Source organism: Numenius arquata, chromosome 1 (assembly GCF_964106895.1).
Source record: "Numenius arquata chromosome 1, bNumArq3.hap1.1, whole genome shotgun sequence".
NCBI lineage: Eukaryota > Metazoa > Chordata > Aves > Charadriiformes > Scolopacidae > Numenius > Numenius arquata.
Window position 1 is genome coordinate 54,074,829 of NC_133576.1, and position 21,719 is coordinate 54,096,547.

At 47.2% G+C, this 21,719-nt stretch overlaps 2 protein-coding genes across 3 annotated transcripts in view; one reads left to right on the forward strand and one right to left on the reverse strand.

The window, feature by feature from the left end:
* Window positions 1-6,944: 6,944 nt before the first annotated feature.
* On the reverse strand, window positions 6,945-10,088 carry SAT1 (spermidine/spermine N1-acetyltransferase 1). The gene is made up of 6 exons (XM_074144305.1): window positions 9,822-10,088; window positions 9,426-9,477; window positions 9,255-9,338; window positions 7,985-8,086; window positions 7,846-7,886; window positions 6,945-7,540 (listed from the first exon to the last, which is right to left on the reverse strand). Exons 1-6 carry the CDS (start codon window positions 9,885-9,887, stop codon window positions 7,370-7,372), a joined length of 516 nt encoding a protein of 171 aa, XP_074000406.1. The 5' UTR covers window positions 9,888-10,088; the 3' UTR covers window positions 6,945-7,369.
* Window positions 10,089-19,459: 9,371 nt separating this feature from the next.
* Window positions 19,460-21,719, forward strand: part of ACOT9 (acyl-CoA thioesterase 9) — a 29,136-nt gene continuing 26,876 nt past the window's right edge. The window contains exons 1-2 of one of the 2 annotated variants that reach the window (XM_074147451.1): window positions 19,460-19,659; window positions 21,097-21,188. In XM_074147451.1, coding sequence (XP_074003552.1) covers window positions 19,646-19,659; window positions 21,097-21,188 — 106 coding nt within the window. In that variant the 5' untranslated portion in view covers window positions 19,460-19,645. Of the gene's footprint in view, window positions 19,660-21,096; window positions 21,189-21,719 lie in introns of those variants that run through there. The other variant, XM_074147459.1, reaches the window with a different exon arrangement.

Consider the following 21,719-nt stretch of genomic DNA (forward strand, 5'->3'; position numbering starts at 1 on the left):
GCCGACGCCAAGCCTAAATGACAAGAAAAGGCACTCTAGGGTTCTGGCCATTGCACAGATTCCTCACACACACAAGGTTTCCCCTGGGCTTGACTCCCTGCAGGACTTCTGTAATCAAATTTCAGTCAAATCTTGGTGACGTCAAACTCAGCATGGAAGCACAGGATTGTTTTATTGCTTCTCTGTGCTAAGAAGGAAGTCAACTAATGCCTATAAATCCTCAGTATTTGCTTATGAAAAGGTTGGGTTTTTTTCCTCTGGGACTCTTCAACTTTGTCCTCACTTCACCGTCATTTGGACCAGAGGTGGACTTTGTTATACCAGTCTTATTTACAGTCTGCCAACTTTCAGAGATATGTAGTTACATGAAATGGGTGTGCTTCCTTGCCTGGATAAGGAACAGCATACACTGACTGCCATTATCTCTTGAACTTTCAGCTAGTTTTGCTTAAAACTCGATTAACATAGTATTATTTCTTTGATGCTAATGCTTGTTGCTGCCTCTATCTGCCAGTTCTGCCTGTTGCTCTTCAGCAACAAATAATTCCTGCTCCTGCACCACTAAATCCAATGCTTGTTAATCCATTGAGTTATGGTTTATGAGATTGATGGGAGGTAAAAATAATTCAGAAAGTATTAATGTATCCCAGGAATTTACCCCTGAGACTTCCAATTTTGCAAAATAAGAGTCTTCTAGTTTCTTCTGATTACGCTTACCTGGAAAGAATGAAGCCTAAACCATTTCCCTTGGTGCCGCTGCCTCCGTGGGGCACGTGGCTCCTGTGGCAGTCTACGTGGTCAGCCCCTGCACCTGGCATCCCTTCGCTGCTGCAGACCTCTCCTCCTGCCTCTTTTTTTTCTTTACGTTTTCTACCCCAATGGCAAAGCTACAGCTCCATACAGAGATTATTGCCTCTAGGAGTGGCGAACGCAGATTTTGATCCTTCCCTCCTTATTGGCTCTGAAAAAATGGGGGGGGGGGGAAGACCCACGTGCCTGCAACTGTAGCTAAAACCTATTCAGGGTGTTTGGTGGGAAATGTTCTTGTGCATCCGGGCCAGCCCATGGTAGGAAGCTGGCTGGGGAAAACCCCAAAATTCTACCGCAGGAAGCAATTACAAAAGGTACAAGACTATACACCAAAACTACTTTTGTGTCCTCCTGTGCAAGCTGTGTGGTGGTGTTTCTACATGAGTGACTCAAACGGCCCAAATGTGAAAGTTCAGGGAGATCATGAAGAGTCCGGACTAGAGTTTGCTCATCATGAGAGCAATTAGAGGAAGCGTGTTCAAAGGTACCTTTGCAGTGTTGTCTGGGTGCCTTATTATAGCAACCAGCTATGAAAAATCTCAGCCTGCACTTTTACTGGTGTGTTTTGAAAATGCCACTGCAATGTCCAGGTTACTTAGAAAGACCGATGGGCTTTCACGTGGAAAGTTACGGTCTCTCTCATGCTTTTTTCCCCAGATGGAGGAAGGTGTCTGGTAGGAATTTCAGGGGTTCGTGTTCCTTCCCCACACGGGGGTCTCCTGGGAGGTGATTTGGAAGATGTGAAGCCAGCTTATCATGCTGTACGGCAAACTTTCTGGGCAGGCGGACACCTGGGTTTGTCTCTCCAGAGAAGCATGGTCTTTTTGACTTGTTTTGGTGGAGAAGGGAAACAGAAACAGCTCGAGAAAAAGGAGATGCCTTTTCCCTTTGAGTGAATGTGACCAGCTCACACCTGCTCTGTGAACAATAGAAATACGCAGAAGTCCAAATACAAATAAACAAAACTACTTAACCTAGAGGAGTTTCTGAAACCGCTGTTTGTTTCTCATCCTCATGAGCTAATTATTCCCTGGGGCTTTTAATCTCTTGCTTTGGCCTCCAGTAAATCTGTGAAATGAAACCGAAACTCGTTTGGAGAGGGATTTTTTCCCCTCCCTCTCTATTTTTGGTAGGGGTGTGTACCTGTGCTTTATTCTGTTATCAACCACAGCAAGCATTGCTGATTGTAAAAACAAAAGTCAGAGTACGGTAGGGTGAGGCCCGGGGGACAGGAGAGGTGCACCTGGCACTGCTGCACTGGTGTCGGGCTGGGCTCCTACCCTGGACCCCACGCTCACCATCTTCAGCCTTACACCCTCTCTCTTTCATGAGCTCCCTGTGGGGACTGATTTGAGCTCCTCATGGGCTCTAAAGCCCTCCATCAAGGTTGCACTTACCAAAACGCTGCTCGACATTAAAAAAGATAGCCTGGTCTTGGGGGGGGGGAGGGGGGGGGGGAACGTTGCAGGCAAAGGAGAGTCCTGGGGGGGCAGTTGTGTCTGGATGGAGAAGTTATGGCCTGCTTTGAGTTTGCAATGAGATTAGGCTGGATCGATGGGCTGAGGCCAATGGTACGAGATTCAACAAGGGCAAAAGTGCTGGGTCACAAAACCCCCATGCAGCGCTACAGGCTTGGGGCAGAGTGGCTGGAAAGATGCCTGGCGAAAAAGGACCTGGGGGTGTTTGGTCAGCTGCTGGCTGAACATGAGCCAGCAGTGTGACCAGGTGGCCAAGAAGGCCAGCAGCATCCTGGCTTGTATCAGGAACAGGGTGGCCAGCAGGAGTAGGGATGTGATCATCTCCCTGTACTTGGCACTGGTGAGGCCTCACCTTGAGTACTGTGTCCAGTTTTGGGCCCCTCACTACAGGAAGGACATTGAGGTGCTGGAGTGTGTCCAGAGAAGGGCAACAAAGCTGGTGAGAGGTCTGGAGAACAAGTCATACGAGGAGCAGCTGAGGGAACTGGGTTGTTCAGCCTGGAGAAAAGGAGGCTGAGGGGAGACCTTATCACTCTCTACAACTACCTGAAAGGAGGTTGTAGCGAGATAGGGGTCGGTCTCTTCTCCTAAGTAACAAGTGATGGGACAAAAGGAAACAGCTTCAAGTTGCACCAGGGAAGGTTTAGGTTGGATATTAGGAAAAATTTTTACACTGAAAGGGTTATCAAGCATTGGAACGGGCTGTCCAGGGAAGTGGTAGGATCTCCATCCCTGGAGGTATTTAAAAGCCATGTAGAAGTGGTGCTTCGGGACATGGTTTAGTGGTGGTTTTGGCTTTGGTTAATGGTTGGACTTGATGATCTTAAACGTCCCTTCCAACCTAGAGGATTCTGTGATTCTATGACTCTTAACATTAGTTGCAGCCACACTAGTCATGTGCTGGTTTGTTTCAGATAGCAGCTGAACCATGTAAGTCTTTGTTTAAATTGCGGCCACTTCTCTGAAACCTGAGTTCCAAAAAAAAAAAGCAAGCATTTAAGCCATCCTGCCCAGGCAAGCAAAAAAAACAACTGGGCAAAGCCGAGTCTGTTACGTGAGGTGAATTAGTTAAAGCAAGGCAAACAGCTGCCTGCTGCAGGTGTCATGGGCGCTGCCATCAGTTGGCACGTGCCTGTGTGTGTGTGCCCGGCTGCTGTGACCGCACTCCTTCAGCTCAGCTTTTGCTCCCCCAAGGAGTGTTGGAGAGAGAGCCCGGGGGAACCGGCTGAAGGAAACAAACCTTCTGGTCAAGGGACAGGAAGGGGGGCACGAAGCACCTCTCTGGGCTGGCCTCCAGCCCGAGGTGACGCCGTGCGGCGGTGAGTTACACAATGGTTTCCTGAGTGCCGGCTCCAGGCCTAGCTGGTGCTTTCCCTGCAGCTGCCTCGGCGAGACCTCCGCGTTCGGCCGGCCAGGCTCCGGGGTGGTACATCCCCCAGGATAAAGTGCTGTGTGCGGGAGCACATTACAGCACCTGGGGGCTCTTCGGGGGAAAAGTTTGCACTGGCATTTTGAATTGCGTTGAGAGCACAGGCTCTTTAAAAGGAGAGGGGAGGGGGAAGGGTTGTTTTTCTCACATATATTACGTTTTAACTCAAATTATGTAGACAAAAAAGCCTCCTTCCATGCCGTCGCTATGGCTACGGCTCGGATCATTGTGTGGGAGCCTGTGAGAGCAGGAAATTGCCAAGCAGAGAGGGGGTGGCAAGCCCGGAGCTCCTTCTCCTTGCAGCCGGGTACGGCCCTCCGCTGCATCTGGAGGCCACAAGTTTGCCCAAGGCTACCTTTCCACCCTCCCTCCCGATGGGAACGTGGAAACGCTGCAATTTTGAAGTCTTCTCCTGGCTGGCTCAGGGTGGGGAGAACTTCCCGGGTCATGAGCTTGAGAGAGAGAGAGCGAGCAAGGAGGATGTTTGCACCTCACCTCCCCAGAGATGTTATCAGTGCTGCCGTAACACCCGCTCTCTAACTCTTCCCCAGAGGCAGGCATGCCGCAGGGAGGGAACCGGGTAAGGCAGAAGGCTGACGTACCTGCAGGCCCCAGGCAAGCCCCGGTGCCTGTGCTGTGATGAATTCCCACTGGTGTGAGACCAGTGACCAGCTCAAAGCCTACTGGTATTGATTAGCCCCCGGTCACACACGCGCGCTGCAGCTTGGCGGTGTGATCAGGACCCTGGGAAACGAAGAGAGTCAAGTCAGGTGAGGTTTGTACCGTGTCTAAACCCATAGAAAATACTCTGCTGTATGTCTTGATTGTAGTTACAGAGTCAATTTGGTCCCCCGGTAGCTTGAGAAAAAGTTATGGAGAGAACTTCAAATTGGTCTTTTTCTTGAGCCGTGGCATTACCACTGTTGGAGGCCCTGTTACCATAACTGTGAGAAAACTTCTGCTGGATTTAAAACTCCCACCTGTTAGTAGGATCTCAGTGAAAGGCACATCTGAAGGCTTAGTCCATGTCTTTACTTTCACCTGTGAATGTTTAAAATTATCACAGCTGGCTGGAGAAGGTGTTCTCATTCAGCACTGCCTCGCTTGTTTTCTGTGACTCCCTGAGAACCTATTTCAGAAGAAAATGCAATGGTAAAGTGCATTGGCAGCAGACGATGAACAAGATACAATAAACACTTTTGAATGGATTGAGAAGTTGACTAAGCTGCTTACTTTCTTAATTATAATGCCTAATTAGTTACCTTGTTCCATTCAGTCATGCAGCTTTGATAGCCTTACTGTGCTCCAGAAGTCTGGGGCAGTCTGAGATTTAAGCAGGTCTGTCCTAGATATCTAATGAACTGTTAATTTGAAAATAAAAACATTCTTAAACTGCTCTACTAGTAATCACCTTCTGGACTGATATACGGAGCCCAAAAGGACCGGATTAAAATAGCTTCAAAACAGATTCCACTGGGACTGAGATGCACGAGTAGGTGACTGTAGCTCACTGGGTTACCAGTAAAGTCACTGCAGCATCACTGGTGAGAAGATACAACACCCTGAGGCTCAGCGAGAGCTGCTGGAGACCATCTTGTCCTTCCCACACCACCTCCAGCACCAGTTACCAGTCCAGTTCATTGCTTGGGCTTACTCCCACCTCCTTTGGGCTACTGAATTGCAGAAGAGCAGAGGCTCAGCGAGGGCTGGTAGGAAACACCTCTGCAAGCGCAGGGCGATGTGTAGCCTCGCAGTTAGTCTGCTGTCAAGCGAGAAACACGGATTTCTGTTCCCCTCGGGCAGGGGAGGGATTCGAGCCTCAGGCCCTTGCGCAGGGAATGAACGCTCTCACCGCTGAGCTGCTGCGCAGACGCGGGGAGTGTCTGGAAATGACTGTTTCTTAAGCCGAACCTGATCTGCTAAATCAGGGTAATTTACACGACAGATTCCGGGCTAAGTCCAGCCCGTGTTTGTCCACGCAACCACTTGGGCATACACTGCCTTCTGCTCCCTCCCAAGAGCTCCTGTATTTCTTGTCGGCCTTCTCGTTCCCCAGGCAACAGCGGACAGGCTTATCTCACACCTGGGCAGAGCTGGCACGCTGCTGCCTGTGCCTCAGTTAAAAAACAAAAACAGAACAGAAAACAAGAATACTTTCACCCTAGATGCCCTGCCCAGCTTGCCGTTGGCACTAGGCAGAGGGACACCTTGTTCTTAAAATCAAGCGTTACTCCTAGTTGAGGTGGCTGCTGCCCACTGCTCTCTAGGATGAGGAGACATCTTCCAGGCGACACACGATTTATGCAGCTGCCAGAACCTCAGTTTAAAAGCCTGTTTTATTTAAACCAGTGCATGTTACAAGGCAGGTAAGCCTCTCCCCTTCCTTTGAAGTGAAAGCAGCGCCGGCCGAAAGAAGCCTTTTATTGTGGGGTGACCGCAGAGGAAGAGGAGAGCGGCGTAAAACTTGCACCCACCTACTTTCGCCATCGATTTATGATAACTTATTGCAAAGTTGCTAAGTTTGTTCGCAAGATGATTAAAAAGTTGATGAGCAGAATTATTCTCCTTTGCTACTGTTCAAAGGTGCAAACATGCAGTATCTTGAGTTTTTCACTGTTTAAACACAGCACTTCATTTCAGGGACTTTCAGCACTGCCACAGACTACAGAGCACTGAGGCAGGTGAAAAACTGTCCAGTGTCCGAAACCACCTACATAAACCCCGATTACCACAAACAGTCAAGTCTGATGTTTTAAGACTTGCATAAGGGAGAGTTTTTTGCGGTTTGTAAAAGCAATACTTCCTCCTACTCCTGACCAGTCAAACCTATTTTTGTGATTTAGGCTTTGAAGCTTCAACTAGGTGCCTCTTACCCTTCAAGGCTACATCCTCCTAACTGAGGTGCCCTCCAGTTCACTTAAAGTCCCAAGGAGGCAACATCCCAAGCTCCATTGGTTTTTGGAGCTGCTTCCTAGAGGGCTGAGACCCTCAGCCTAATTGAAGGAGTCCAAATGAACCAACTGCAACTCAAATGTAGCTCACTTGCACAGAGCGCTCACTTGAGAGGATGCTCTGCACCACACAGGAAGCAGGGACTGATCTCAAAATTCCTCCAAACACTCAGCTTCAGATGCGCACAGAACCTTCCCACAGGTCCTGCGGGCACCCAAGTGTACCTTTCATCTCCCTGGGGCTGTGGTAAATCAGGCTTCGCTCGTGATATGTTTGGGTGAATTCAAAAGACTTTTATCAACTTGCACGTTATCTGACAACTCTTATGTGAGAATTAAAGTCAGAACTACTGCCATGAAGTGAAAACACTATTTTATTTTTATAAAAGGCAATAATTAAAACAAACCCTACCAGTGTGTACATTGTACACATTTGAATGACACTTACAAGAATGAAGTTTCTATATACAAAGACCACAAGCCCACACTGGTAAAGGATGCACACAAGCACATACTCAACTTCACAGATGCCTCAACTCCAGATCACAGTGCCAATTACTCTACGGCCACACCTGCATAGCATTTTTCATTATTAGCATCCAGGCTACTTTATTCCACTACAAACTGTACACAGAAAGCAAGAAAGTTTATTCAGAGAGCATATATATTCGCAGAAAGAATTTATTTGCTGGAATAATCTCTCACTCTTCTGTTGCCATCTTCAAGAGATACTCTTTGTCAATTTTGAAGAGCCTCCACCCCTCCTCAGTGGACAGATCAGAGGCACCCCTTCTCTTATAGAACCTGATGGACGGTTCGTTCCACTCCGCAACGAGGAAGTGCATACTGCTGCAGCGGCACTTCACAGCAACCTGCCAAAGTGCAAAACACAACAGGTTTCAAACAGCAGCCCTAAATAATAAGCCCAGTACGAACTGGCAAGACTACTCAGCAAATAACTGTGTATCATCAGAAGTCATCAAGTTCATTCTGTACATTACATCAGCACTCCTCACTCTAGACAATGTCTTAAGCCATCTAGGGTCCTGTCACCTCCTTAAATTTAATTCTGAATAGCACTGAAGGAGAAGCTCTCATGCAGTTCACAGAACAGCAAGAATACTGCCTGGCCATGTGTCCTCAGTTCTGCTCGTTTAGACTTATCACTTATACATACCTGACTCAAGTTCTTCAGAATTTCTGACCCAATGCCAAGTCCTAAAAAAAAAAACAAAACACAAACACACACAAGAAAGTAAGTTTTAATTTTAAAGAAGCCCTATAGGAAGCAACTCATCTAATTCTGTAACACATACCTCTATACTCAGCCATCACATAAAAATCTTCAAGATACAGAAGTTTTCCAATCCATGGATCATAAGTGAAGTAATACATGGCAAAGCCCACAATGCAGTGTTCTGAAACAAAGCATGTAACTTTAGCTAGTCTGAATTTAAAAGGCAAAAATATTAAGTCTTACATGCATGTTTAAAGATACAGATTCTTTCTGTAACATGCAGCCGTTTGCTATTAGGTTAGAATTAGGTACACAATTGAAAAGACAAGTTCTGACAAACTTGTATCAACCTAACAGAGTGAAGATTGCCCTTGCCATACCCTGAAATCCTCAAAAGCACTGTCATAGTAAGTGCTGAACACAAGGCTTTTTTTCTACAAATGCATACCCTACTGATTTATCAGTATTCCCCTTCTGGAATACAAGTAAAAACTTTACACAGCAGTTCATAGTCTAGATGAGTGCTCCAGCTATGCTTCCTTAGCAACCAGAACAGTTTATCAAACACTAAAAAACACTGATCTTCCAATGTATATTCCTCAGTAACTCAGTAACTGTGCAAGAAGGCATGCTCACAGGCCACCTTTACAGCAGCATTTCCAGCACCTCAACTTACGGCTCCACTGAGAGCATCACGCTGTTGTCTTTACTTTCAGCACCATAAAGTCACAGTAAGAAAAGCTGCAGCTTCAATTATAATTCTGTGGCTCAACAGGGAAGAGAAACCAACTCTTCCAGCCCACTCAAACCTAAACCTTGAGTACTTTAACTATATCTGCCATAACACTCTGCACATACTGTAAGAGAAGCGTGCAAACAGATTTCTGATCTACTGTGTCTTTGGTAAAGGTTTGGGAATAGCACTTGTCCCTGTAGACCTTACCTCATATTATGATCATCTACTTTATTGTGTAACGGATCTTTTAGTTACCTCCCCGCCCATCCATGTACACGGAAGGGCCATGTACATGGCGAAGCTAGAGACTGTAACCTGAAGATTGGGGACAAATTAAAGAAAAAAATGTGATTCAACAGGATTACATAAAGGTAAGTCAGGGTCAAACAAGAAAAGCCATTTAATTAATTGGAGTCAAGCACATTACGTTATACCTGATCTTCCCATGCCTCCAGGATTAGCAACTACTTCAGTAGAGTATCACTATATGTTACTGCATTTAACAGTTAACCTATTCCTCCTACCCCAATTCATTGGTGGAACCTTATGTATAATTGATAACATTAAGTCTACGATGCCTCTTGTGTATTTAGTGTCTAAAAATAAGTCTCACCTTCAGACGACCACTGTTCTTTTGGCACTTCTGCGACCAGACAGTGGTAGAAAGGGTGCTCGCCAAAACCATCCTCAAGTAGTTCTAGAAAAACAGAACAAACCGGGCACCTGAGCTACAGACACCGACACCGGGCTACCGACCCGCCGAGCAGGTTCCCGCCTTGTGTACCTTTCTCAGTCAGCACCACTTGGTCCTCCATGTCCTCGTACTTCGCCAGTTCCTAGAAGAGAAGGCAGAGAGATGTCAGCCGGCTCCCCCCGCGGCCGCTTCCCCATTGGCCGCTCCCCCCCCAACCCCCCCCCCCGCGGCCTTGCGCAAGAGCTTGTTTTTCCCCAGACGGAAGGGCAGAGGTGCCCCGCGTCCCCTTCCCCCCCCGCCGTCTCCTCAGCACCGCTGAAGGCCGCGGACCTGCCCCAAACCCGGCCTGCCCATCTCGGGCAGACCCGGCGCCTCACCGGACCTCCGGGCACGGTGCGGGGGGCACGGAGCGGCCGGTTTCACCTGCTACCGGAGCGACCCTGTCCCCCTCCCCCCCGCCTCCAGCCGCCGCTCCCCGCCCCGCACCTTGATCAGTCGCAGCAGGTCGGGGCAATCCTCAGGACGCGCGGCGCGGATGCTAAACGAGGCCATTTTCGACGGCGCTTCCCCCTGCGGCCCCCTCGGCTGACGAGTCCCCGGTGTGTGAACAGGAGGAGCAACTGTTTCTTCATTCGTGTCCCGGGCGCGACGGCCACCTGCGGTCAGTCAGGCTGCGAGCATGTCCCGGCGGCGCTGATCAGACAAGGCTCACCCTCCACCACCAGTTGCAGCGTCCCCGACACAAACTGTGCCGGGTGGCTGGCCCCGGCATCCCTATTTATAGATACCCACGCTCCGCCTCTCTCCTCACGCAAGCCAATGGGGAGCGCATGCCGTGCTCGCCCTCAGCCAATCATAGTGCCCGTCCCCGGAATCTTGCCTCAGCCTGCCAGCAACAGCTGGTACGGGGTGTCTCGTGACTCGCCCTCCCCTCCCCCCGGGGGTGGCGCCCCCTAGCGGAGCCGGGAGGCTCTGCAGGGCGCCCGGGTCAGCGTCGCCCCTTCTCCCTCAGCGCGGTGCGGGACGGCAGCGGGCCGGGGCCTGAGGGGACCCCGATCCCGCCCGGGGAGCCCACCCGCGGCTGCCGGCCTCTCCCGGCACCGGCTGCCAGCGTTCCCCAGAAAGCGAGCCCGTCGGTGGCACAGCGACTGCCACCGCCCCGGGCTGGGCGCTGCGGCACCATCTTAGGGGCCCTGGCACCGCCTGGGCCGCAGGCTTTGCCCTCGGCGGGTACGGCCACCTTCGCGACGGTGTTTATTAGCGCTGTGTGGGGAAAAAAAAAATTCCAAGCCTTTGTACTTGCTTGAAGTATTAAGTAGTGATCCGTATCGAGCCCTACGTTGGGGTGTCTTGTACCAAGACACGCCCTTTTCCTCCTGATGGAAAAGGCTTCAAAACACTTAAGTTTTACTCGGGTTTGGGACATTTTCCAGCCTGACACACACACACCACAACGGACCCACTTTCCCGGACTGGAGAGGAAGGGGTAGTGCTGGGAGAAGCAAGATGGGCAGGAGTGTTTTCAAAGCAGGAGGGGTTTGCCGTGAGGGAGGCTGAGACCCCGTCCTGACGGAGGCACGGGTGTCCCTGAGGAGAGAGGTGGGTGCAGTGGGGAAATCCAGTCTGAATAAACTCCACAAAAATGTCTTTAGAGTATGAAAGGATGGAGGAATTATCCCCAGCCCAGCTCTTCCTCCGAACATTACCTACAGCTGTAGACGCATGCTGCGGAATGAGAGCTGGATCCTGATCCAGATGACCATGCGTGTCTATAGACCTACCAGATGGGCCACCCGGAGGAGAAGTATAATTCTTTGGCATATGAATGGTTTTCTTCTCACCCCCTTCTATAAACTTGGCAAGTATCATGTCCATGCTTAGGTACTGTAAAGGAGCTCTTTATTTTACATTTAGCTTAAACTGGCTTGTTTTAGGAGTGATTTGGGATATGGGAAGACTAAGTCATGCTACCGCTGCAGAGTAAAAACCTGGATTCCCAAATACTCTCACAACACTTGCACTCTATTTTTCAGTGTATCCATCGATTTACAAGGTTCACCTTCATTTAGGCAGAGGGACCAGCATGGAGCATGAGAATTGTATAAAGAAGTGTGCATTCTGGTGACTGGTGTTAGCCAAGAAAGTCCTTTGGCACACAGTGGAAACTGCCTAGAGTCCTGGAAGAGTAATTTATGATTTACGCAAACACCCTAACTGGCTCAGTTTACCCTCTATCAGAGCAAAAATGGAGATGCCCAGAGAACAGAAGCATTTCCAAAACACAAAGGAACAGCCAATGGCTAGTAGTAGAAAAGTTAAGATTTGTCCCTTCAGGACAGGGCTTTTGGTAGGGAGACTGGATCTAAATAAACTAGCAAAGAATAGACCCAGCCTAACTACATATATTTAATGAATAAGCATTTTTTCAAACCCTAGAAATGATCTGACTGGGATCAGAAACAGGCAATACTGCCTCTGTGAAAGACTTAAGAGTGTTTGTTTTGTGTCAACTTTTTTTTGTTTTGCATTTCACAATGAGGAAGTCATGCTGTCAGGAAACCTACTGTTGTGTAAGAGCAGAAAGTGCCTGGTTTCTTTCATTCTGAAGTCAGAAAAGTCATATGATTTTAGAAGTTGAAGTTTCAGAAAAAAAAAAAAAAAAGCATTTTACACCTTGACTGTTTTTGAAAGTCCTGCTTTAACTTGCCCAGAAATATGCTGATATTGTGTTACCCCAGTGAATACAGTTCCTTGGAGTTAGCTTTCAAATTCCCAGGGCAGAAGAAAAAACTATTTAAAAATTTCCTAAAGTATCAAAAATAATTTCATGAAAACTAGGAAATGCAGAGAATTTAAAAATAAAAATAAAATGAAAAATATATAATTAAGATACGTAGATCTCAGAGACTACACTGTAGTTATTTAGTTCTACGTTACTAGAGATATTTTTTCAGAATAAGCAAGGTTAATAAGAATGCTAAGAATATTTTACAAAGAGGTTCTAAAAGAACTCAGTTTTGTGAATGAATCAGACTGGTAGGCCTTGTACTTTAGAATCAGCTTCTTCCTTCTGTCTCAGGTCTGTTTGCCTTGGAGCAGGTTTTGTGTCGTCTTGATCTAGCTGAGGTCAGTGGTGAAATCTCTGATGACTTGCATAGGGCTCAGATTTTACCCTTGAGTGGTCAGCCTTTTTATTTGCACTTCTCCTAGAGGGAACGAGTACTGGTAAGACTCCTGAAAAGAATCAAGTTTTTCAAATTATGCAAATATATTTGCTGGAAAGTAGATGGCAAATGTGTTTAAGGTATGTTGAAATAACCTGTTATAGTGAAATATGCACTGGAGTCTGGATTAGCTCGTTCTTCTGTTACCAGCCAGCAGCTTCTTCCGTGCAGAACCTGCCGTCTGGGAATTCATCTGCATTTCCACCAGGAGGGTTGGTACTTTGGTGTTTGAATGGTTAGAAATATCTAAAAAGATCATGTGTGTTGTTCCTCTTATTCTCCTTTTGTCTCCTCCCTAAATCTTGTAAGTTGGGAGACAGAAAATTTCATGCAAAATAGCAAGCGGCACTTTCTTTATTAGCATGCAACAGGAAGTGTTGTTAATAAAAGCACACAGAGTGCTACATATCTGGCTGAGGCAAGTTTTCCCAACATCCTTTCTGAAAATAGAGGTCTTGTCTAGTCTCAAGCTACAGGAAATAGCCATGCAAGTTTCCAAAAATCCTTTCGTGGTGATGCAAATGAACAATTTATTCGGAGTTGTGGGACCGCAGCTGGACAGTAGTACTGTTAACATATTTTTATCTGACTATTCTCTTGGAGGCTGGAGGGAAAGGCCAAAAGTGGGCACCAGCTTGCTTTCTTTACTGTTCAACTAATCAAACTCTCCTTTACTTCTGGTATTTTAATTTTTGATTTCCTCCTTCGCTAGAAAGATTCCTTGAATTCCCATATGAATGCCTCTCTCATGCCTCAAAGGTTCTCTGTTTATAATAAATAAGAGAGGGAAGGAGAAGAACTGCTTATTCCACATTAAAATGCAGTGAGTTAATAATTTTTGATTACAGTATTAAATGTTCTCAAGTATTGCAACCCAAATTATATCTCCAAATTGTATCTCCAAATTATACCTCCTGTCAAATCTCTGGAGCAAAATACAGAAAATGCAATTAATATTCAGTGTCGACCTGTTATTTTTCCAGACTAGTCTTTGGGCAACATTCAGGATTCTCAGCATTTTCAACTCAATGATTTCTTTTTCTTAGTCAGAACTCACATTGATATTTATGAGTTCACAGTTGCTTCCAGATTTTTTTCAAGCAACTTACAATTACAGTTTATCAACACTAGGCTGTATATTGAAAAAAATACTCATTTCTGTCAGAACAGTAAAAATAGTAAACAAATATTGCAGTAGCACTGCTCAGAATTTGAGGCAAATGCAAAATTAACAGTTTCACATAATAAAACTATCTGAATTTCCATATGCTGGAAATAAAAGGACCATGATTTTGAATTATTATCTTTGAAAATGTATTTTAGATCATTAGAACCCCGTTCCTGTAAGATGATATATCTCATCTGTCATTTGTAATTATGCAATTTGATGAATTCAGGATTTAGACATAACTAATTATCTGCCTACATCCACAAATCATCTATATCATGCATGCAAATAATTTGGGGTATAGGAGTTACAGAAATAAATGTTGGGGAAAAATCAAGCCAGGCCTCAATTTTATGACTTTATGTTTTGGATACAGTAGAAGTTCCTTTGGCTCTGATCCCACAATATACTTAAATCAGTGTTCTTGGGTGCTGTATCTCAGACTCTAAAAGGAAACCCAGGAAATCTAAATTTTTCCTTAAAGCTAATAGGGGTTTCCAAGATGAACAGGAGGGCCTACAGAAAAGACGGGGAGGGACTCTTTATCAAGGAGTGTAACAATAGGATGAGAGGTAACGGTTTTAAACTGAAAGAGGGTAGATTTAGATTAGATCTTAGGAAGAAATTCTTTCCTGTGAGGGTGGTGAGACACTGGAACAGGTTGCCCAGGGAAGTTGTGGAAGCCCCATCCCTGGAAGTGTTCAAGGCCAGGCTGGATGGGGCTTTGAGCAACCTGCTCTAGTGGGAGGTGTCCCTGCCCAGGGCAGGGGGGCTGGAACACGATGATCTTTAAGGTCCTTTCCAACCCAAACCATTCTATGGTTCTGTGATTCTATGATTCTATACATCATATTGTCTTTTGGCACAGTCTTTTGGTCTGTCCAGAGCTGATTCTTTTCATGGCATCTTGGTTTTTGAACCTTCAGCACGCACCCATACCAGTTTTCCACATTTTTTCCCATGACCAGATGAATGAGAAGCTTTGCAGTAGCGCTCTCAACTTTTCTCAGTAGACACACAGAGCTGGTCTATGCGTGGTGACGTAGCAAGAGGCGTGTGACTGTACGGGCTGGTGTTTACAAGGGCTGTAGCTGGGGATAGGGCTTGTGAGTAAGATGTTTCAGGGTGTGGGACCACCAATGAGGCTCACCCGCCAGGCCCCTCGCTTGTGCCTGGTTACGTGGTCATAAAACAGAAGGGAAGTGCTCGCACCGCATCCATGACAGAAAAACCGTGCTAGTAGCGAGGGTTGGTTGCGGGCGGGTTTCGCTCAGTGTGCAAGGCACGCAACTTCAGTCTCTCTGTCTTTCAAAAGGAAATCTGCAGTCCATCACGAGTCTCGTATTAAAGAGACACGAATCCTATTTTTCAATTCACATAGCCTGAGTTTACTTTGTTTGGAAGTAATATAGCAAAAAGAAGGTGATAGAGGAAAAAGACCGATCAGGCGTTACTCTTGCAAATAATGAATAATCTGGTTAATGTACTTTCACTGTTGGCTAGAACATCTGTTTTCTCATATCCTTGTACAAGCTTGGTGTCTTTGGTAAGTTTTTAGCAATTTCCTTGCTAAATTATACCTTCTTTTTGTACCTGTACCTTTTGCTGGCAAATTTAGATGACTAGTGAGAATGACATACATTCTGGTCAGTGTGAAAGCCATGGGCTGGCTGCACCTGGTGACCTATATACAGGTCGCTCAGAGGTGCTGGCACAGTTAGGGGCTAGTTCTCTGACAGATCCTTACTGGCTCTACGGTGTCTCTGCGCAGAGCACGAGCTGCCACTCTGCCCTCAGACCCTGATGCAGGCTGATTGTCCTCTCTGCTCTACGGTTCTTTAGTTCCCAGTAATAAAAATAATTCTAATTGTTGTGGTTTAACCCCAGCCAGCAGCTAGGACCATGCAGCTGCTCACTCACCCCTCTCCCACCTCCCCAAGAACGGTAGGGAGAAGAGGGAGAAAAGGAAGGGGAAAGAAAAAAGCAAACACCTCCTGGGTTGAGATAAAGACAGTATAATAAAACAATATCAGAAAAAAGAAAATAATAATAATAACAGTAATAATAATGACACAAGTCACTCTCACCGCTTGGTGAATGCGCACTGTCCTGAGCACTGATTGCGAATACCCACACCCCGGCTAACCCCATTTATATTCTGAGCATGACATTTATGCTATGGAACATTCCATTGGCCATCCCACTGTTCTGTCCAGGCTTCTTCTCAGCTTCTATGGGAAGCTGAAAAAAAGCCCTTGAAAACTATACACATGCCTGGCAAGAACTCAAACAATATGTATTATTGACATTTCTTTCATAGCAAATCTGAAACAGAACAATCACTAGAAAGAAAATTAACTCTGTCCCAGCTGAAACCAGGACACTAATGAATTAAATTTGTTGATTCCTCGTGTGTGGAAAACGTGTAGCTCATTTAACAAGGCAGTGTTTTCTTAAACCATTTCTTCCTAGGACATATCAAGGCTCTCAATTACCTTCCCTAACAGTGCCACCAAGTGACGGGCCAGGGGAGGAGGCTGCCACCCTGTCGCGAATCCTGATTTAGGATCCTGCCGACTATGCCAATTTGTCGTGAATGGGTGATTCAGATCACTTAAAGAACCACCATCAAAGGTACTAGCAAAAGTGGTTTTAATATGATGTTGTAAAAATGTGACAAAGTTCGATGGCAAGCTTCACTCTATTACTGTACGGCACAATCATTTGAACATTGATTCCAAACTACCAAGTCACAAATCGAAGTTAGCAAGACAAAATCAAAGTTACCGAGTCACAAATCAAAGTTATCATACCACAAGGTTATGCGTGGTATCAGTCGCTTAACAAAGATCTGCCATTGGGAAGAGGTGTCTCTGCCTCGAGGAGCAGACTTGAGAGGTGCCCCAGCTGAAGGGGAGATCACCACCATGCAGCCAATGCTGCCTAGCAGGGAGAGCTCAAGGAAGGCCCACTTGAGCTGCCATATTTACGGAATAAAGTGGTTGGCTTGTTGTCAAATTACATGTGATGGGAAAGGTATGCATAAGACTCCTTGTAACCACGGCTTTCTTTGTTCCTTGATAAATGAGTTTTGGAAAAGCCACCTGCTATTCATGTGTTAATCACATGATCGGTGTTCCAAGCTCATATGCATTGATGCTCACCGTGTCACTCTGTTCTTTCGTGGGTTTTCAGAGAGCATATTGGAACTACAGTAGTTCTTGGCCCGGCTACGGCTCAGGCCTTTACCTCCTCTGGAGCCTGTACCAGACTACTGCTACTTTGGTTAAGGGGTTGAGTTAGCCTGTCACACTCCACCATGTGACTACAGTCAATCCACTTTATTGACTCACAGAGTGGTAGCTTGGTTACCTCTTGCCTCTGTGTCATAAATATGTGGCGTATTGCAGATCAGTGGCAAGACTCCAACTATTTGTCAAGCTGTTTAGTTCGAGTGTCACAACTAATGCTAGTTACATGCCATTTCACATATAAAATCAGTTGATTGTGTACATTTTGCATGTGGGATTAACATAATTTATTTCATCTTTTGCCAAACTTTGATATGCATAATGATTATAAGCAATAAACATAATAAGGTCAAAACTGACAAAACTACAGTTGGATGCAGCATCAAATTAAAAATTCCAGTTGCTGTTGGTGACCATCCGAAGAGGTTCCCACCAGTGAAGTTTTCCATCTTTCTTCAGTCTTTCTAGGATATCATGTATCTTTTCTGCATCATGATGGACAGGTAATCAGGGTTCTTCGCCCCTTGTTCCAACTTGGTTTTAGCAATTGACTCAGGTCATCATGTGGCAACAGTTTTCTTACCAGTGTGAGATTCATTCCAATAGGGTAGGCAATAAATCTTGATACAATGTATAGTTAGATTGTAGCAATTGGTGGGAGCTGAATAGTTAAAAGTTGCATCCCATAATTGTGGTAAAATGACAAATATGGATATTTGAGTGATTGTAAGTCTCTGCAGTGGTGTTGTCTGTAAATATAGACTCACAAAGGGTTCTCATACAAACATATCCATTTCCAACATATACAAATACAGTTTCAGGAGTTTCATCAGGATGTATTTCACAATGACAAGCATTTTGTTCAGTGTCAGGATAAATATCTTGGGCCCTAATTGTATTACTTCCACAAATAAATCCCTGTTTTTCCCATACAACATATGCATCAACATCAATGGTTTGCCATTTCTTCCCATTTGTTTGGCCCAAATTAACTAGATGCCACCAAGATTAGAAATCCCTTTCAAATTGAGTTGCATTATCCCAAATTGCCCTTGGAATCTCAGTGGCAAGGTGCCCTCATCGCCTTCCCTTATAATTGCTACCATGGTAGATTGCACCGATACTGAGCTTGGATGTAGCCAAGAGCTAGAGAGACATTATTCTGGGCAGTGCCAAATGTGTCTACAATTAATTGGTGTTTTTTCTCATGAGTTCTTTCCCACTTAGGCAGTATATCAGCTAGAAGCCATTGACTAGTTCCCAGTGCCATCAAAGGAGATCGTAATGAGTGTTCTGGTTTATGCAAATCAGTTGTTGCCAAGCTTATTTTGTTTGCTAAAACTTCAGCATCTATGCTGTTTTGCCCTCCTAGTCCTGCCCCCAGGATGCCAGTCACATCTCTCCTTGATCATTTTGGAGGGGCGAGGGTTCACCTGTGCAACCACCCTGTATAAGGTGTATTCAGGAATGGTGAGCAGGTGGGTTTGATTGCAGAGATATTAACTTGCACTGATAGCTCCACTTGTCTGAGGGACCATGATGGATTATCATAGAATCATAGGATGGTTAGAATTGGAAGGGACCTTAAAGATCATCGAGTTCCAACCCCCCTGCCATGGGCAGGGACACCTCCACTAGAGCAGGTTGCTCAAAGCCCCATCCAGCCTGGCCTTGAACACCTCCAGGGATGGGGCATCCACAGCTTCCCTGGGCAACCTGTTCCAGTGCTTCACCGCCCTCACAGTGAAAATTTTCTTCCCAATATCTAATCTAAATAAACTGTCTTCCAGTTTGAAGCCGTTACCCCTCATCCTATCACTACACGGCCTGATAAAAAGTCCCCTCTCCAGCTTTCCGGTAGGCCCTTTTTAGTTACTGGAAGGCTGCTGCTGGCCTATGCGTTTGATGGCATGCTGATTTTAGAAATGGGTGGGTACGTGGCCTGGTGGGCAGCAGGGCAGGGAGTGGATTGCATAGGCAGCGGGGGTATCTGTTGAGCGGTGCGAGGTCTGGGAACAGGTGACAGCGTGGTCTGGAGGGACGCCGAGCCCCGGAGGCACACGGCGCTGTGGGGACCAGGCCCGCCACCCCCGAGGGCTGCCGAACGCTGCCCCCGCCTCCCGGGCCGGAGAGCGCTTGGCGGGATCTGGGCCTGGCAGTGCCCGGCTGCGCGCCCCTGAGCCTGCTCCTCCTCAAGACACAGCGGAAACAAAAGAATCAAAAAATAAAAAATATCGGTATTTATTGCAATCAAGTCCCACGCAGAGCACAGCGAGCAGGGCCCGCCCGCTCTGCCGCGGCCCGCCCGGCGCCTAACGGTCACCAACGGCCCCCGAGAGCGGCCGGCGAAAAGGGCCCGGCTGCCCGCCCCTGTCCAAACTGGGCAGTGGCTGGCGGGCGGCCCGGGCCCAGCGGCTCGGGGCGGCGGGCCCCCGGGGCGGGGAAAGGCGAGGGGGGCCGGCCCCGAGCAGCCCCGCCCGTGGGTGGGAGAAGGGCCGCGCACGGAGCACTTTCTGCGCCAACGGAGCCGCGCGTCTATGGTGCTGGAGGACCGCGTGCCTGGGGCGGGCGTGGTCCCGCAGGCGCTGGGCGGGCGGCGGCACCGCTGACAGTCCCGATCCTGGTCCCGGTTCCCGGCCCGGGCCCGGTGGCGGCGAGGCGAGCACCATGCTGGCCACCCGGTAAGGTTGCCCTCGGCGGCGGGACCGTGGGGGGGGAACGGCCGGCGGCCGAAGGAGATGCCGCTCCCTGAGGGGAGGAGGTGGTTCTTCCCACTCTGCGGTGCCGGGGAGGTGGGCCAGGGCCCTGCCTGGGGATGCCAGGCCCCGAGCCTCGCCCTCCCTGCCCGCTGCCATGCGGGGGCTCGGCCCCGTGGTTGGCGGGCCCATGGCGGGGCGTGGTACCCCCAAAACTTCCCGCAGCGCGGCTGGGGGCGATGGCGCCCGGCCCTGCCCATGCCGGCTCCTCCGTGTGGGGAGCGGCCGGCGCCCCGCTGGGCGCCTCGGCATGGCAGCGGGCTTGGTGAGGCCCTGCGGGGGTGCAGGCGGGGCTGAGTGGGGTGTCGGATGCTGGCTGGGCCGTGAGACACGAGTTGAGTCCAGGAGCTGCACCAGTTAAAGTTTTCACCATTACCATTCATGTGATCTCTGGTAAGAAGAGACTCTATTGGCATCTTAGGGTGGGGATTTTTTGGGTCCCTATGTACTCTCTTAACTAATCCTGGTATACCTGCAGGCAAAGGAAGCTTGTGTGTACATGATATATACTTGTAGATATGTATATGAGGAGTATATACATAGAAAGAGATGTGTACATGGCTCTACTTTTCACTGGTGCCTGCAGACTTGCCTCTTTTTCTTTTTTTTCAGGTGAAACACCTGCCCCAGCTGAAGAAAATTAAGGGACTGGCAGCCCATGTACCTTGTCAGGATAGCATCATGAACTATCATGAGGGGTTTTAGTCCTGCTAATCCTTGGTGTATTTTTGTGTTGCCACAGTTTTGCTTGCCTGGAGGAGTTGCACTGCCTACTCCCTGGTTGAACATTTACTGAATTGCTGGGTGGATTATGTTCTCTGAAGGCTTTCATGGTTGTCCCTTCTTGCTGAATCTAATCAGGTTATATCCTGCACTTTAGGCTTGTTCTGAGTTGCAGCAGTATTAAGCCATGGAGGAGAAGACCAGGTTTAGATGAATGTGACTGTGTTGGAGGCCCTTCCTGGGATATTCCGTCTTCCACCGTATGCATGCTAGCCAAGTGCAGGAAAAGTGTGTGGTTAGGATCATGGATGATTTCATAGGTGCACACAGACTCTGTCTGTGTTAGGTTGTCTGCAGGGTAAAAGCTGGTGTTTGGCCTAAGCTGGTTGTCCCAGGGCATCTGAATAGTCAGCGAAGAGAACAGTTACTGCCAGCGAACCATTCTTCCTTCCTGCTTTCAGATAAGGACAGGTATCAGTTGGAATTTCATCTGGCTTGATCTCATGTACTGATTGTATCTGGTTCTAAAAATCAGGCTAAAAATGAGTGGGGTTTCTGAAGTAATCAGTGCCATTGCAAAAATAAATCCCAAGTTATTTTCTTATTTAATGACACTAAATTCTTCTGTGCTGCCTATAGGTTGTGCACCATGAGGAAGATTCCTTCAGTTCTGGCTAGGACACTCACTTCAGGGACAAGTGGCTCCTCAGTGCTTCCGGACATGTCTGAAGGTAAAAAACTTGGCTTTACTTCGGAAGATCTGGAAATGTTTCTATGGAGTTTATTCTTTCAGGTGGTGGCCCTTCATGTGTTAATATGGTTTGGATAATGGACATGCCTTTGCTAGCTCGTAGTGTGTTTAGGAAGTAGCAGAAAAATCACTGTATATGTTTGGAGATTAATGGCAACAAATATGCGTAATCATTGAAGCTGCAGATTGCCCTGGTTTGAGGGGCTCATCTGGTTCTTTAGTCTTAGGAAAGTGTGTGAGTCTTTCCTAGAGGCACAACTACTTCTCAAGTTGGCTATAGATAGAAAGTCAACATAGTACAGATAGGTACTACAGTGACTGGAGAGAATGGCCAAGAAATAGAGGAACTGCATGGAAATAATGTTTTGCAGAACTTCTAATGTGTTCAGTACCGTTAATTTTGCAAAATTAGAGAAATCTTTTAATCAGATCAGCAGCATTGCCTCGTGAAAACACTTTTGTCAATAGAGCTTTGTGTTGAAAGATTGTTTTAGCACTCTAATAGTAATAA

Coding starts and splice junctions, on each gene's coding strand:
- SAT1 (XM_074144305.1), bottom strand. CDS start 9,887: ATGGCCTCGTTTAGCATCCGCGCCGCGCGTCCTGAGGATTGCCCCGAC. Junction 9,478..9,821: donor ACCTGCTGCGACTGATCAAG/GTGCGGGGCGGG, acceptor CTTCTCTTCTAG/GAACTGGCGAAGTACGAGGA. Junction 9,339..9,425: donor AGTGGTGCTGACTGAGAAAG/GTACACAAGGCG, acceptor CTGTTTTTCTAG/AACTACTTGAGGATGGTTTT.